The sequence below is a fragment of the Oreochromis niloticus genome, linkage group LG1 (assembly GCF_001858045.2).
Source record: "Oreochromis niloticus isolate F11D_XX linkage group LG1, O_niloticus_UMD_NMBU, whole genome shotgun sequence".
Classification (NCBI taxonomy): Eukaryota; Metazoa; Chordata; class Actinopteri; order Cichliformes; family Cichlidae; genus Oreochromis; species Oreochromis niloticus.
The window spans coordinates 36,831,947-36,846,907 of record NC_031965.2 but is presented as its reverse complement, the minus strand read 5'-3'; the positions used below and the strand labels follow the sequence as shown (position 1 = coordinate 36,846,907).

Sequence of the window (14,961 nt, the reverse complement as noted above, 5' to 3'; positions counted from 1 at the left end):
AGAGCTGCAATATGAGCACTTTTTAGGTCTGTTGACAACCAATCTGGTGCTGGTACTGAAGTCTCGAAAACAGCAGCGAAACCACTGTAACAGGATAATGTATGCCAAAGAATTAAGTAGTGTATGAAAAGTTATAAATTAAAGAATGCACCCCAACATAAAGTACCAAATTGCCAATATTGTCTCTGTATATTTGCTCTAATGAGGATTATTGCACAGAGGCTGCTGTGATCTAGTTTTTTTCTTCGTGGCAGTCAACAAACATCAGACAAAAGTTATTACATTCTATTTTCTGACTTACTCAAATGGGAAATTAAAAGTTAATGAAGTGGTTAAGACTGCCTGTGTGCTTTGCACCATGTGTAAGGAAATAAGAGACCAACCGGCATTGGCAATCCATCATCACGCATGCTGAACTTCAAAAGTTCATGCTGACACAAAACAGTGAACACTAAACATCTCCTTATACTGTGGGACTGAAAGGACTTCTTAGTTCACGCAACAGCAGCTTGTACTTAGTCTGCATCAGAACTCTCACCCACAACTTTCTAAATGTCAATTTATTGACTCAGTGGAAAAAGGTCTCCGATATGTCCACTCACTGAAGTATTTTTAGGCCTCTAATGGTTCCAACGTTGTTCAAAGAGTCTCCAGGGTCTGTTTTCATTAAGGCAAACTGATAAATCTGGGGTAATTTCAACGTTGTTCTTGTCACTTATAATGTTCAAATGGCAACTTCTGGGCGAACACAACAGTATCCAAAACTACATTTCCTGAAATGGCCACTAGAGGCTCATTTAAAAATACACTAATACATACAGTATATAACCAATCCAGTTGTAAAGTTAGAATTCACAGAGGTGTGGCTGTCTTGACTGGCAGGTAACTCCTGATACAGATAGCTATAGCTGGTGTCTTCAGCTAGACATCCCCCCACCACCTAATATGAATCACTAAACTGGACCTCCTGGCTGCGTTTCTGCAAGTTATATGGAGCACTATAAAGCTAATTGTGCTAACCCAGCCAAGCTTGCTACACTTGGCTGATATAGTCACTTCTAGCTCTAAGAAATCCAGGATGTTGCTGATCATAACACGTTTAAACCAGAGGGTGATGCCACCGTGGCTACCTCCTTCTTTTATATACAGTCTCTGACATTGCTCATGACAAGTAGGTCAAGTCCGTGCATGACTCTCATGAAGCTGATCATCACATTAAGGACTTTTTTACTGTTTCATTAGTCCACAGTCTGCACTTCCACTTTCCAGCGGTGAGAAAAAAAACTTATGAAGAGTACGACCCAATTAGAAATGTGAAAAGAGAGTTACAAATGTGACTGCAGTGACTTCACAAAATATGTTGTAATTATGTTTTGAAATTATGGCTCATGTCAATACGGCAGCACGTCTCTGTTGGCTGTATTCAATTAAAAATAATAATAGGCCGTCACAGTTCATGTCCAACAACTTATTATTCCCAGTTTTACCCACTGCCCCCCCCAAGCTACAATCCCACACACCCACTGCCAGAATTAGGTATTTAATTTAAACTAAAGCATTTGTTCTTAGGGTTCATTTAGAATACTCCCATTTGGCTTTTCTCTGTTAACTCTGGCAAAGTGAAGTGGTTTCAGTATATGCTAGAATTATAATTAAGACAGAAAAAACTCTGGCATCGATTTCACAACTTCTGCACTCTGACATTTGTCTTCACGCTGCAGTCAGTTGAAGTTTGAAGTCAAAAGAGGCTGACAAAAATCAAATTCCCTTCTTAGCGCTCTTCAATCCGCCGTGTGTGTCTGACTTCAGCTCAGCTTTCGTCATCCCTCTTGCTGCATTTCTTGCGATGTCAGTCTGCCTATCAGCACTCTTTCATCTCCTGTCTGTGTCTTTTACCTCCTGACTTGCTTCACTCTTTCATTAACTTCTTCACGGTAACTGACATTTTACATTGTGCCGCTTTCAAATAAGTCACCATTGCTTTCTACTGACAGCTTTAACTTTTTACCGTGCTTTTGTGCAGCACTGTTTTTACTTTATTTTTTATCAGCCTCACTTATGACATGTATTCAGATGTGATTATTTTAATGTTTGTGTGCAAAAACATTATCACTGAAAAGATGTCAGAGAGTTCAATGCAACCCATGCAAATTCTTCTTCTTCTTTTTTTTAAACACAAGTACCTATGTTTGTCAGAAAATGACATATATAATATTTAATAAGTGTAAATACATTTTACAAACGTTACAATACATTTTACATCTACATCTGGAGCCTGTGCCTGATTTTTTGTAACAAACCTAAGTTTCCCCTCAAATAAGTAAAGTTGTTAGCAATGATGATGAACAATGATAGATGATGGCTTTCTCGAGTAGCCACATGTCTGACACTATGAATGTAGAGTGGCGGTGTGTTGATGACCATCCTTAGTGATATAGTGAGACTCATTAACTGTAATGTTAAAAATAAACTCTGGGAGTAACCAGATAACTAATTGGTTAAAGTGTATCTCACATGGGCACAAAAGCCAACAGCATTGGGAACTGAACTATTAGTTCTTGGTTAAATTCAGGGCATAGCAACTTTTAACATTTGCTTTTCACCTGCACCAACTTGCCACATTGTTACGGTGTAATGAAGGAAAAATAGACAAAATAATTAAGAAGGATGTTTCCTCAGTTATCACTGCAAAGAGATTAAGAGCTAATGTTATTAGTTGTGTAATTTATTGAGAAATGTTAGACATTACATTTGACATTAGCATGAATTTTAGCTGTTAAGTCTGGGTACTCTTTACTCAAAACATGGTCCAAAATATGCTAAAAAAAATCGAATGCAAACGGTTTTACCAATTTGACTAAGGAGATTCAATGGGTTTGTTTTTTCAATGTGTTGCCAGCTCCCTTCTAAAAGTGTCTTTTTCTTTCTACAATCTTTTCCTAAACCTAAAGAGTGCAAGAGGTGACCTGATATCTCACTTTATATGGGTTCTGCACAGCATGTCCCCCACCAACAGAGAATGACTCCAGTTTGTGGTCAACATCTAAAGAATTGTACAGCTCATAAACAGAAGTCCTGATCTACAGTTGCATCCCTGCTGAACACCATCATTACCAGACAGAGCTGCTTAAATAACAGTTTTTAAAAAAGGAATTAATGAAGACTATCGCATTTGGCTTATTGTATAGACTACTTAATGAAAAAGATTGGAAAGCTGGCATTCAAAATAAAATACTGTATACAACATTTGTCTTCCACATAATAGATGCAAATAAAGTAACCTTTTTATTTTTGTAGTTTAGCTGTATTAACATTTCAGACTACAGCACCTCTCTCCGTTAGGTCACCTTAACAGTGGGTAAAACCAGCTGCTGAAAGTGAAACCTAAAGAAACACATATACACCAAGAGAGAGGCAAACTCTGCTTTTCTGTTTCCTGTAGGTCAGCCATAGCCACACTGGCTTTTCCACATGTTTAAAGTGGAACGCTTGCACAGGCCATTCTGAACGACCAATATCATTGTTTATTTGGAGGACTTGTTGAAATTTGGTCCTAGTGAGCACATGATAAGCTGGTCTTTTATAATTGCTTTGTCAAGCCTGAGATGTGGCTTTGTGATGAGAGCCCCATTCTTCATTATGCTACCTCTCATATAGGAAAAAGAAAAACAAAGCCCTGGCACTTTCATTTTTCAAACCACAGCCAGCTAGTGCAAGTTTGTTGCCCTCCTCTCTTTTCCTCTCAACTCCCATTCAATTTCCTGGAAGTTGAGCTGCAGGATGAGTAGACGCAACACTTCAGGAATGATCCAATTAATTTTAATACATTGGCCAAGGCTAGACAATTCACCAAAAAGAGCAGAGTAAATTCAATATATCAGTTCAAGTCAGAGCTTTCCTCCTTTGTTTAACTTGTACATTGTTCTCTTTAGGCTCAGCTCATTCCCCGACATTTATGCTGCCTCATTCATTCCCTTCTCATTTACTGTCCTGCTTGGGACCCTTCACCTTTTTTTCTTCTTTATCTCGCATATCTAAGTCTTTCAATTTCAATTCTTCAGACTGCCCCATCCCCACCCTCAGGGGAATTTCTTCTTATCTTGAATCTATCTTTATGCCAATGCTCACCCCAAACCCTCCATACGCTAACACTGCAGCATCCAGATAAGTCCAAGCTGGTAATACAGTGACAGCCAGAAAAGGGCACCTGCATAAACCTAACAGAAAAACAGTTTGTGAATGTATTAAAAAAACAAAAACAAACACACACACACAGGTGGAGGCAGGTGCAGAAAAGTGCACAAATAAACAGGCACCCAAAACAAGTTCAACTGCAGATTGACCAGCTGATCGTCCGCCGCTGCCAAGAAGCCTACCTGTCAGGACTGACGTGACATTCCCCAGGAGAATAAAACAAACTTCAGAGGTGTCAAGAAAGTAACGCAGGGAAGACGCAACACAAGGAAAGAAAGAATAAGAAGCATGGATGGGAGAGAAGGGGGAGGGGAAAAGAGGAGGAAAAACGCAAGGAGAGGACATGAGGAAAAAGTAAGGGTGGGAGGGGGGAAGTGACAGCAAAGACAAAGCTGGGAGAAAGTTGCAGATAAGACAAGGTGACAACAGATGGGCAAAAAATGCAAACAAAACAACAGCGAGAAGAAAGTAATGAGTAGAGAAAACAGAATGGCAGACTAAAAAAATGCTTCAATCTTTTAATATCATCACAGAAGTCGAAATTTTTATTTGATTGAATTATTCTCTGTTATATTTGTTAATGAGCAACTTACATCAATTAAAGCGTATGTGAATACTTTTTGTTTATTTCTACCACAGAATGTCAGGATTATTCACCACTAATGTTTCCCAAAATCTGCTACAAACCTGTCCCACTGTCCTCACTTCCTGGACCTCTTTCACAATAAAAGCACCTTCACCTTGCATTCTTTTTGTTGCTAAAAGGGACGTACTAGTTTGATCCCATATACTCAAAAAGTCAGAAGTGAGTAGTAGTTTTGTTTTCTTACAGACTTTCACACAATTACATTTCTTTTGTGCAACCAGAGGAGTCGCCCCATGGATGCCATTAAAGAGAACTGAAAGTTTAGTGCACTTTTCCAGTGACTTCAATTTTGAGACCTGGAGGCTACAACTGTCTTTTATATACAGTCTGCCGACTGGATGTGGGAAAAGCCGGAGCCTGAACAGGAAAAGCAATTAGAAAATCTAGTGCAGCACCCGCTGTCACAGGCGTACAAGCTTCAGCACAGGTGGATGCTTCACTCCCTGATTAACCTCTGGCATCTTTGATCTCTGACAACATTCTCGAATCTTGGCTTTTTGAACCGAAGCTCATTTAAAGCATTTTTATTGGTTTATTTTAAACTACATTGTAGGAACTGGTGATAGTGTTGCGAGCTGGTAGAAGAGTATGATATCATCTATGAGGTCACAAATGTCCCGGCTGCTAGACCGAAAAAAATTAGACCACGGGTCACCTGAATGATGTGAGACATCACACTGTGTGATTACTTTAGTCTCCAGGAATATACCTACCAAGGTGAAGAACATACTCCATCCATCAGCTATCTTCTGCTTATCAAGTAGAGAGTCACTGGATAAGCAGTTATTACTATTCTATCTGTCACTGTTACAAGTAACATAGTAATAAAAATCCTACAGACTTCATTGTTCCCAACATAACTGTAACATAAGACCTACTGTTGAACTTCTCTTTTGGTGCTCTGGCAAACAGAAGCCCACTGAGTGAGAGAGTAACACAGAGACAAACAAACAGAGCCGGTTAGGAAAAGAAGAAAAGGATTGAGAGGTTAGCAGGGAGTGCAGCGGGCTGGCAGGCCAAATGGGAACATCTTCATAGGGGCCAGCGCTCCTTTTAAATGCTCTGGGTGTACCAGGGGTTAAGACAAGACTTTGCTCTTAAAGGGCTCATCCACATAACCGTGCTTCGTTTCTGCTACTCATACGTAATTCATTACCTCCTACTCTGAGAGAGACAAGAGGCAAAGAGAGTGAGAGAAAGAAAGACTAAGAGGGTGAGAAAGTGTATGCTTTGTGTGCAAGTCGGGTTTGAACTCCCACAGAGGTGGAGGGGGGGGCTCTTAAATATGAAAAATGTCCTCCTCATCTGACGGCCCGAGGATACACAGGAGTCACAGCGAGAGCATATGGACTGCATAAACAGCATTACAAATCACACCGCTACACACATACCCCCCTCCTAAAAGGCGTGCACACACACAAACACACAAACGCAGTCGCATGTACACAAGTTCCCACAGAAGTCAGTCTGTGTACAAATCAGCAGGCGAAACAGCAAGAATATAGCACAGAACTTCTTGTATAAACGATCTGTCAGCTAGCTAGCCAGCCCCACAGCCGACGCATATTGGATCTCCACATCCAGCAGCAGTTCCCATTTGAAAGCCACAGTAGAGCTAGGCTGGGGGGAGCTGCTACATAGCAGCTCTGTGGAAATTGAAGGTAATGCCAAAGCGAATCTGTGTATTTATGTGTGCTGCTGTTCGCTCAATCCATTTTCTTTTGTATTTATGGCTTTAATTCATCACTCAGACCTCCTTTGGGATAGCAGCACAATATGAACAAATACACATCTATATTAAGTCGAGACAATACGCTCCTCTTGGTTCAAGAGAAAAGTTGAAATAAACACAAACTCTCGGCAAGCCTTATCTGACTCCCTGCCGGCCAACTTTGCTCATTCCGCAAGGGCATTGTAATTACACACATTTAATTTGTGTTGTTAATTTGTCTATCGATTGGACAAGCGCTGCCCCCTGGCTGGAACACTTTGTGTGTCTGTGAGTGGGAGAGCAGTCTCGTGTGTTTGTCTGAGCACCTCAGAGCAGGTCTGACGCTTGCAGTCATGTTTGTCATTTACTGCTGATCTCACTGGGCACAAATCATTACCGCAACAAACAATCTCCTAATAACAGCCGAGGTCAAACTGCGGCACTGCTGATCACGCCGGATCGTGATGCTAAGAGAGCCGCTATATGTGCAGCGCTAATAAAACTGTCAAGCTGCCAGACTCGAAGGTACATTACATTAAATTTTATGGACTTTCAAGCAACGTATAGAAACGCAACGTGGGTCGTTAAATGAACGGTTTGACATTTCGGAAAATACTCTTTTTGTGTTTTGAGCCACATGATTGATACCACTTGTGTCACCTGTAATGTCGTTGACTGTAATTGTAGTTTTCTTGGGGTTTTGCGTAGGACAATATCTTGGCAGGCGCAGTGATTTCCTGGTTCCTCTCGCTTGCCTGTCAATCTAGCGGCGACTCCAAAACTCACTCGGTGAACCCATCGAGAAATAGTTCAGTCTCTCTCTGGAGAGAGCCAGGGTAGCTTCCAGTCCTTATACAAGAAAGCAAATAAGCACATTTCAAAATGTGATTTCCTGGAAAGGCTGTTTCTTTATTTGTTGAGCTGTTGCTGCCATGCATCACTGTGATTGGCACAACTCTTTCAGCACTACGAGCTTTGAGCTGCTGCACATACGGGAACCAAAATAGCAGGTGTGCTCAGAGATGCTCACACAGTCGTGCCGAGAACCTACTGCTTTGCACTTGTTGTGCTTGATTAAAATAGGGCACATAATCTGCCTTTGACACAACTATTGTAGCCGTGTGTAACAGAGGTGTATTGAGGTAAATAAGTATATTAGAGATTGGATAACCGCAGGGTCACGCTGTGAAGCGGTGACAAGCGGTAGAGACAATGTCAAAGTAAATGTCAGTCAGACAGGTGGAGGGGCAGCGAGGACAGTGCCATACTTGTCAAATCTGTAATGTCAAATGGAAATAATAGGAAGCCAGCCTATAAATACACACAGAAAATGATTCATATCAATTTTCACTCACCCAAATCTTTTTTTTTTTCTTTCACAGCTGGGACATAGATTTCTGTTTTGTTTTTTCAGCTTCCCAGTCAGGCTTTCATGGAGAAAGCGGCACGTTGTATCACATCACAGTGAGAAGGTCCTGGGTTCGAATCCAGCTTGAGGCATTTTTTGTAGAGTTTGAGTAACAACCCTGCGTATGTGTGGGTTCTCTCCGGGCACCCGAGCTTCCTCCACAGTCCAAAAAACATACATGGGGTTAACTTAGCTGGAGATAGGTGTGAATGTGAGGGTGAGTGGTTGCCTGTCTCTATGTGACAGGGTGCACCTGCCTCTCACCCTACGAAAGCTGGGATAGGCTCCAGCACCCCATGAACCAGAAGTGGATGGATAGATAGATACAAAGTGACAACCATTTATGTGTTTGATATACTGATGCAAGTCTTCTGTGTCTGCCCTGTGCTGTTATTTGCTAATGGTATGGTTTTAATGGTTAGAAATTAAATTCAGCTCAGCAGTTCAACTCAACAGTCTGCAAATAAAGTTTACCGTAGGGACCGGCTTTATGTTTGCATCTCGTTATGTTGTTTTTACAGCACACTCTAACATGCACTGCAATCTAAATAACTGATTAACTAGCATCCCCGAAGCAGGCCCTAAAATAACCAGAAATTGTTTTCACGCAAAAGCAGCGCCGCGCAGCTGGTGTTTGTTCGTGGCACGAGAAGCACCTCTTGACTAATTACTTGAAAAGGTTATTCTTGAATACAGTATCTGTAAAGCATTGTTCAGCAAAACTAAATATTGTTCTCTGACTGCTGCTCTTTGTGCTGGAAATCTGGATGAGCTCCACGCATGAAAACGTGTAACCGGAGCTTAGCGTAGAACAAACTGACCCTGAGCTGCTAACCAACATGGTCGTCCTAAGCTTAAAATGCCTTTATGTACATTTAAAGCTCACATGCCAGCAAAGGTAAATGGATTTAATGGAACATCCAATGTTCTGGTCTTAGCTAGAACAGAAGAGGTCAGCTTAGGTATGGGTATTATTCAGCCCTGCACACGTACACACACTAACTCCACCAACTCTGTGTTATAACCATGTAATCTCTTCTCCCTGAGTGGCCAAAGATTGGATGTAGTACACGGCGATGTTCCCAGTGTGCATTTATGTGTGTGAGTGCCTTACACCTTCTCTGGCCTACACAGCAGGGCTGGCTTGCTACAGCTGCCCTCCGGCGGGATAAAGGGCGGATGAGTGGGTGGCTTTGGAACAGCAAACCAGCATCTCAATAAAAAGCTGAAGTGGAAGTTTGTGTGTGTCTCTGTGAAGCACTGGCAAATTTGATCAACCGCGATGGACAGCAGCCCTAACAAGGCTTAATAACAAGCCTGTCTCACACATACAAAAGCAATACATTCAAAATGAAAATTAGCGCAATAGAAAGTCATGAGTAGAAAAAAACGAGGCGATGTAGCACTCTCCTTTGAATCCACCTGACATTTCATATTGTCCTCTCTTTGATCCTTCAAATGCACATTTCCCCTCTTTCTTCCAGTTCTTTTCTTATTATTGTAATTCTCTTTTCAAACTACATTTTCAGTCCTGCATTAGTTGGCGTGAAGCCCTCCAACCTTACGATGTAATTTTCTGAGCAGCTCTTGAACTCATAATGGATTCATGTCAGAATGAGACGTTCTGCATTCAGTTCACAGCGCGTCCGATTTGGGAGTGAATCATCCCATTTTGTCTGATTCCTCTCGTAATTAAGCATCAATCCAGTTTGGCGCTTTGAGCATCAGTGGGAGAAGCGGATGTTCGAAGCTCTGTTCTTTCAATTATATTTGAACAAAACAATTTTTTTTTGTGTCGAGAAATAAGGTTCATAGTGCAGTCAGTGAGTTTGTGTCACTTTAAAATGCTTAAAGTAAAAAACGGTGCTTTTTGTCCCTTTCTTCCCATCAGCTTTGCGCTTTATGTTAATGTGCTCGTTGCTGCTCATTGTTTATTATATTTCAATGCAAGCTTTATTATGCACTTCTTTTACTTTTGCAGTTAATTTACACAAGGACAGTGAAGGTGATTGAAATAATAATTTTCATATAGACATGTATTTGCACACTATTCTCATTTTCTTCCCTCATTTCTGTCTGATATGAAGCTGACGTTCATTAAAGAAAAAACATCTGTACACAGTTTGTGTATGAAAGGCTGGCTATGAATGTATATGGTGATCCTTTTTATTAAAAATCATGCATTGCCAATTCAATGATCCTCATATCAGATTTTATTGAGGTTTTTCCCCCGACTGCAGCTGGTAAATGTGTTCTTTGTGCTTTCGGTGTGGGTGGATTATTAAGTATTATCGATAATAGTTTGGGAAGTGGTCGTTTTATGAATGTTTATTTTGCAAAAGCTAAAAGGATAAATTGTGTTTATCTGGAAAATCATCCACTACTATCTGAAAATGGCTGTAAACTCCCAAACTTGTCTGAAAGACAAAATGTTAAATGTTAATTGAAGGCCCCTTTTTAGAATAAATGTGCTGATATAAACATCAAGGACTGTTTCAAACAGGTTTTCAAAGTGATAAGGGGGTTCCACTGGTGGGCCACAGAGCCAGTGCTGCAAAAACATGGAGCTGAATGGGATTTTTAGACGGAAAACACAGAACAGATTGTTGTTCCTCTTCTTTTGAGGATTGTTTCATTAATATTAAACCTGGATGTTGGTTTATTGTAAGTGATTGATAAAAAAAAATGGGGTCAGAGCTTGAGGACAGGTTGGAAAGGATGTGTATATAAATACAGTGACTTATATTAGCCATCACTGGGCATCACATTTGAAATGTAAACAGCTCACTGAATGCCAATCATCAGTTGCTATCAATCAATGTATAGTGCCAGTATTCACCCTCCTTACCTTAACAGGAGGTTTGCAGCAGTTGAGTGAATGTCTGATCTGCAGTAGAAAGTGTCAGACATTGTGGAAGACAAAGTTTGGTAGAAAACTGTCAAAGGTTTTGAGAACCTTTGCTTTAAACTAGAAAAACATCACCCATTACTTGGTTCAGCTGCGCAGAGCAACCACAACTGAATTAAGCAAGCTACGAGTAGACGAACAAAGCTACCTCCTTCAGAAATACGGGCCAGACTTGAAAAGCTTTAATGACTTTCACTCTGTTTGGGAAATTTGATGAATGACAGTACAAATCTGTTTGGATATGTGCATCAACAGTGGTTTAACTTAGTGGTGGTTGAAGGATCCTGTATCGTGGTTGCAGAACCTTATTGTAGCCCTCAAAATATTATCTTGACTTCTGCAATGTTACATTTCCCTTACATGGTGCATGATTCTAAATGGAAAGTTTGCAGATGGAGAAGTCTGTTCTCAGAGCAAATAATGAAGCTGCCAAGGAGAATTTGCTGCAAGCTCTCTACATAATATGAGGCGACAGGTACAGGTACACACTACATGAACTGTGGTTGGGTGGTATGTTAAAAATTTGAAAATGACCAAGGCCAGTCCAACAACTAGCTTTGACAACATATTCCTCGGTTCCACTACCTCCTCAGGGTGTTTTCACACCTGCAGAGTTTAGTGCGTTTAAATCGAACTTAGGTTTGTTTTCCCACTTGGTGTGGTTCATTTGTGCAGGTGTGAACACAATAACTGCAGTCAGGTACGAACAAAAACAACCACACCCTTTGGATGAACTCCACACATCAACCTGGTGTACATTAAAGGTGGAGCTAAAAAATGTCCCTTAGCCATATATGCTTTGTATTCTCAGTGCGGTAAGGTCCTATAGATGTGCAAAGGTGTGTACGAGCTCGCGACTAAGATAAATTCTGTGTTCTCCAATAGTGCAAAACACACAGACACATGGGGCCAGTGAGCGAATGCAGCATTCTGACGTGGTTTATGAAGCATTATGGTCCACTTGGAAAATAAAACGAAGCATAGCAAAAAGCTACGAGTCCTACGAGCTGAGCTACTCCTCAACTGAATCGGACCAGAGTAAACGTACTATATGTGTGAAAACACCCTCAGAAATCTGCCAGACACAAGACCTCTGCTACTCTACACTCGCCAGTTATACACAGTTAAAATGTCCATCAGTGTCTGAGTACAACTCTCACCATAAAGACGGGAGGCAACACCTTGTTGCACATTAAAGTTAATTACCAAGCTGAAAGCTCCAGAAACTAGTCCACTAACCCCCCACCCAAATACACCAACAGTATCAGCAATTTATTTCATACAAAAACCAAAAGAAATGATGCCCAAACTCATGAAGGTGAGACCCGCATTATATTGAACTTGGATTAATATTTTTAATGGTAACACTAACATTATCATTAGTATCAATTCAAAATCCAGCATGGAGATTACAGTCAGAATGATCACATATCTAGCTTGCATATACAAATACTGTAAATAACCCCCCGTAAAGAACGCTCTTCATCATAACGCAGTTTGGTACACACTGCGATGCAGGAATATTAAGCTTCAGCACAGTCTAATCTTGCCCATGGATTTGTTACATGCAGTAGGTCAACCTTGACCCAAGTTAATTAGAGCTCTAAATATGTACAGCCTGACTCTAATTACACACTGTGCACCGACTCCACTAACAACTCAACTAACTAATCCCAAGTCTTTAGGACCCAACAGCACAAACTGGCTGGTTTTCAAATGCACACAGATCCTCTGACACCAACAAAGGCTAAAGAAATAATTCAGGATTTACACTGCAAACCTGCTCATCAAATACACACCGACACACACACACAAATACACAGACACACAACTCATCCGGCTCTCCAGGCGGACTTCACCTCCCACACATATTACTTTGGCAGTGATGGAACAGCAGCATCTCTCCCAAGAGAGAGGAGCAATACGAGGCGAAAGGAGTAGCAAGAGAGACAAGGAGGTGTTAGTCTCTCAGATTAAAACACTAAATATACCAACATGTACAAGATATTTGTTCTTTGTTTCCATCTGTCTATAATCCCTGCCTACCGCCCTCTGAAGACAATAAATCTTGTTGAATAAAGTTTAAGAATATTGCCACTGCAACTAAACAAAGGGACACAATTTTCCCTTAAGAGCTACAGATGAAACCTTGATAAAGCTCAATTTACACCTATTTTCTAAAGTTTCTTACCAATATTCACGCTATACATCACCGCAGTGAACAGCAGGATTGTGTATGCATGACTGTCACTGTCTAATCCTGAGTGCACTGCAAGTTAATACACAGGGAATTAAACCAGAAATTGGAGACGCTTGTTTACTTGCACTGAGCATTCCTGCCATACCTAATGATGAGTGCATATACAACTTGCCTTGATGAACAGTAAAATTCAACCACACATGTTGAAATATTCAACTCAACTCAGCATCTAGACGAGAACATGCTGATGCTTGTCTCTAGTTTTTTCCCGCGCCACGCCGTTTACCCAAGAGGTATTTTGTTCTTAGGATAGTATATCAATTATTTACATAAGGAAAAATTAAAAAAATAAATAAATGCACTTAGGTGTTTCTATTTCTATTTCTTTTTAATTAGTTCACATTTCTCACGTACCACTGGCAACCGCAGACGTACCACCTGGGAAAAAGCACCTCCGTTTGGGTTTCACAGTCATAGTCTGGATTCTGTTTTGTTTGTTTAGAGTAAAGCTACACAAAAATGATACCTCCTCTTCTTAATCCTCCCACACTAAATCCCTCCATTATTCACCTCATCTAAAAATGTCTATTACCTTAACTTTTAAGCCCCCCTTAAGCAAAACAGTTTTTATTACTGCAAAGCTGAAAGTGCCATCATTATTTCAAGAATTGTTGAAATGCAACCTTGGGAGTCTGAAATAATGCTAAAAAGGTGAGAAGTATATATGATTTATGCACTTTTAATACCGCAGTTCATAAAGACGGGGAGAATGCGGAAGAATAAAACAGTCGCTCTTTGTTCTGAAGCTCAATCTGCAGGATTTATCTGCTGCTCCAGAAATGATAAAGTAATGCAAAAGTAATCTCTTCCTCATCTCAGAATGTGGTAGGACATATTATCAAACAGGTTTTTCTATATTGTTTGTGATGTATACATACTAATACAATGGTAGATATTCATGTTATATATGGTCAAATAATGAGGCCAGCAATTATATCCCTCCAGGTTTCAGCTGCTCTTAGTGAGTTCCCAGCAGTTTTTTCTACTCTTAGCTATGTATGATGTCAGCGAATGAGATCCCTAATATAGTCATCTCAGGCATCAGTATTTTTCCTTTACTGGATCCCAGTAATAAAAATACAGACCCAGGAAATAAACACATTTCCTACCTATAGCCATGAAGTCCTCGTGGTCCCAGGCTTGCAGCTGCGCTAAGGGGCCGCTGTACAACAGCAGGCCATCAGCCACGTCCGTGATGAACTCCAGCGACACATGGCTCTCGAAACAGGGCATCATGGGAGGAAACCAGGCATAGCCGTTGCCATGGAAACTGTGCTTGTTCTGCTGGCATTCAGGCCCCTCGAACTGAGCTGGGCATTGGCACCTTGGGACAAAGAGGAAATCAAGAGGCGAAATGACACGAGTTAGTGAATCCAATAAAGAGATGGCTCCGATTTTTTCACCGCTTTGTGAAAATTCAGTTAAAACTCTACCCCGATCTTTCTCAACCCCTTTTTGAACCTTTTACCATATTTAGCTCTTTCAAGTATTTTTGCTCCACGTCTGCTCTCCGTGTCTCCAAGTCTAGTTGTTTTCCCCTCTCAGACTAAGCTCCCCTTCGGCTATCTCGCTCTCTCATTTCGTATGTTCCACTGATGCAGATGTTCTCATTAGTGGCAAAACCACAGGGAGAATCACAACATCACTAGGAAACTCCTCTCTCTGTGTTTCCACATATTCAAGTACTCATTTGCACCACTGCTTCCTGTCAAAATTTCACCTCTCACCTTGTCTCTCTGGCAGCACTTTAGCCTGTAAATTACAAATGCAAGGTTTCTTCAATCTTTTTATATTGCATCCTCTTTGTCTACATGACCAATCTTATAAATACATA

At 40.8% G+C, this 14,961-nt stretch overlaps 1 protein-coding gene across 1 annotated transcript in view; it reads right to left on the bottom strand.

Moving 5' to 3' along the window:
- Positions 1–14,961, bottom strand: part of LOC102078972 (neural-cadherin) — a 317,842-nt gene that overhangs the window by 80,889 nt on the left and 221,992 nt on the right. The window contains exon 27 of the mRNA XM_019361161.2: positions 14,237–14,451. Coding sequence (XP_019216706.1) covers positions 14,237–14,451 — 215 coding nt within the window. The remainder of the gene's footprint in view (positions 1–14,236; positions 14,452–14,961) is intronic.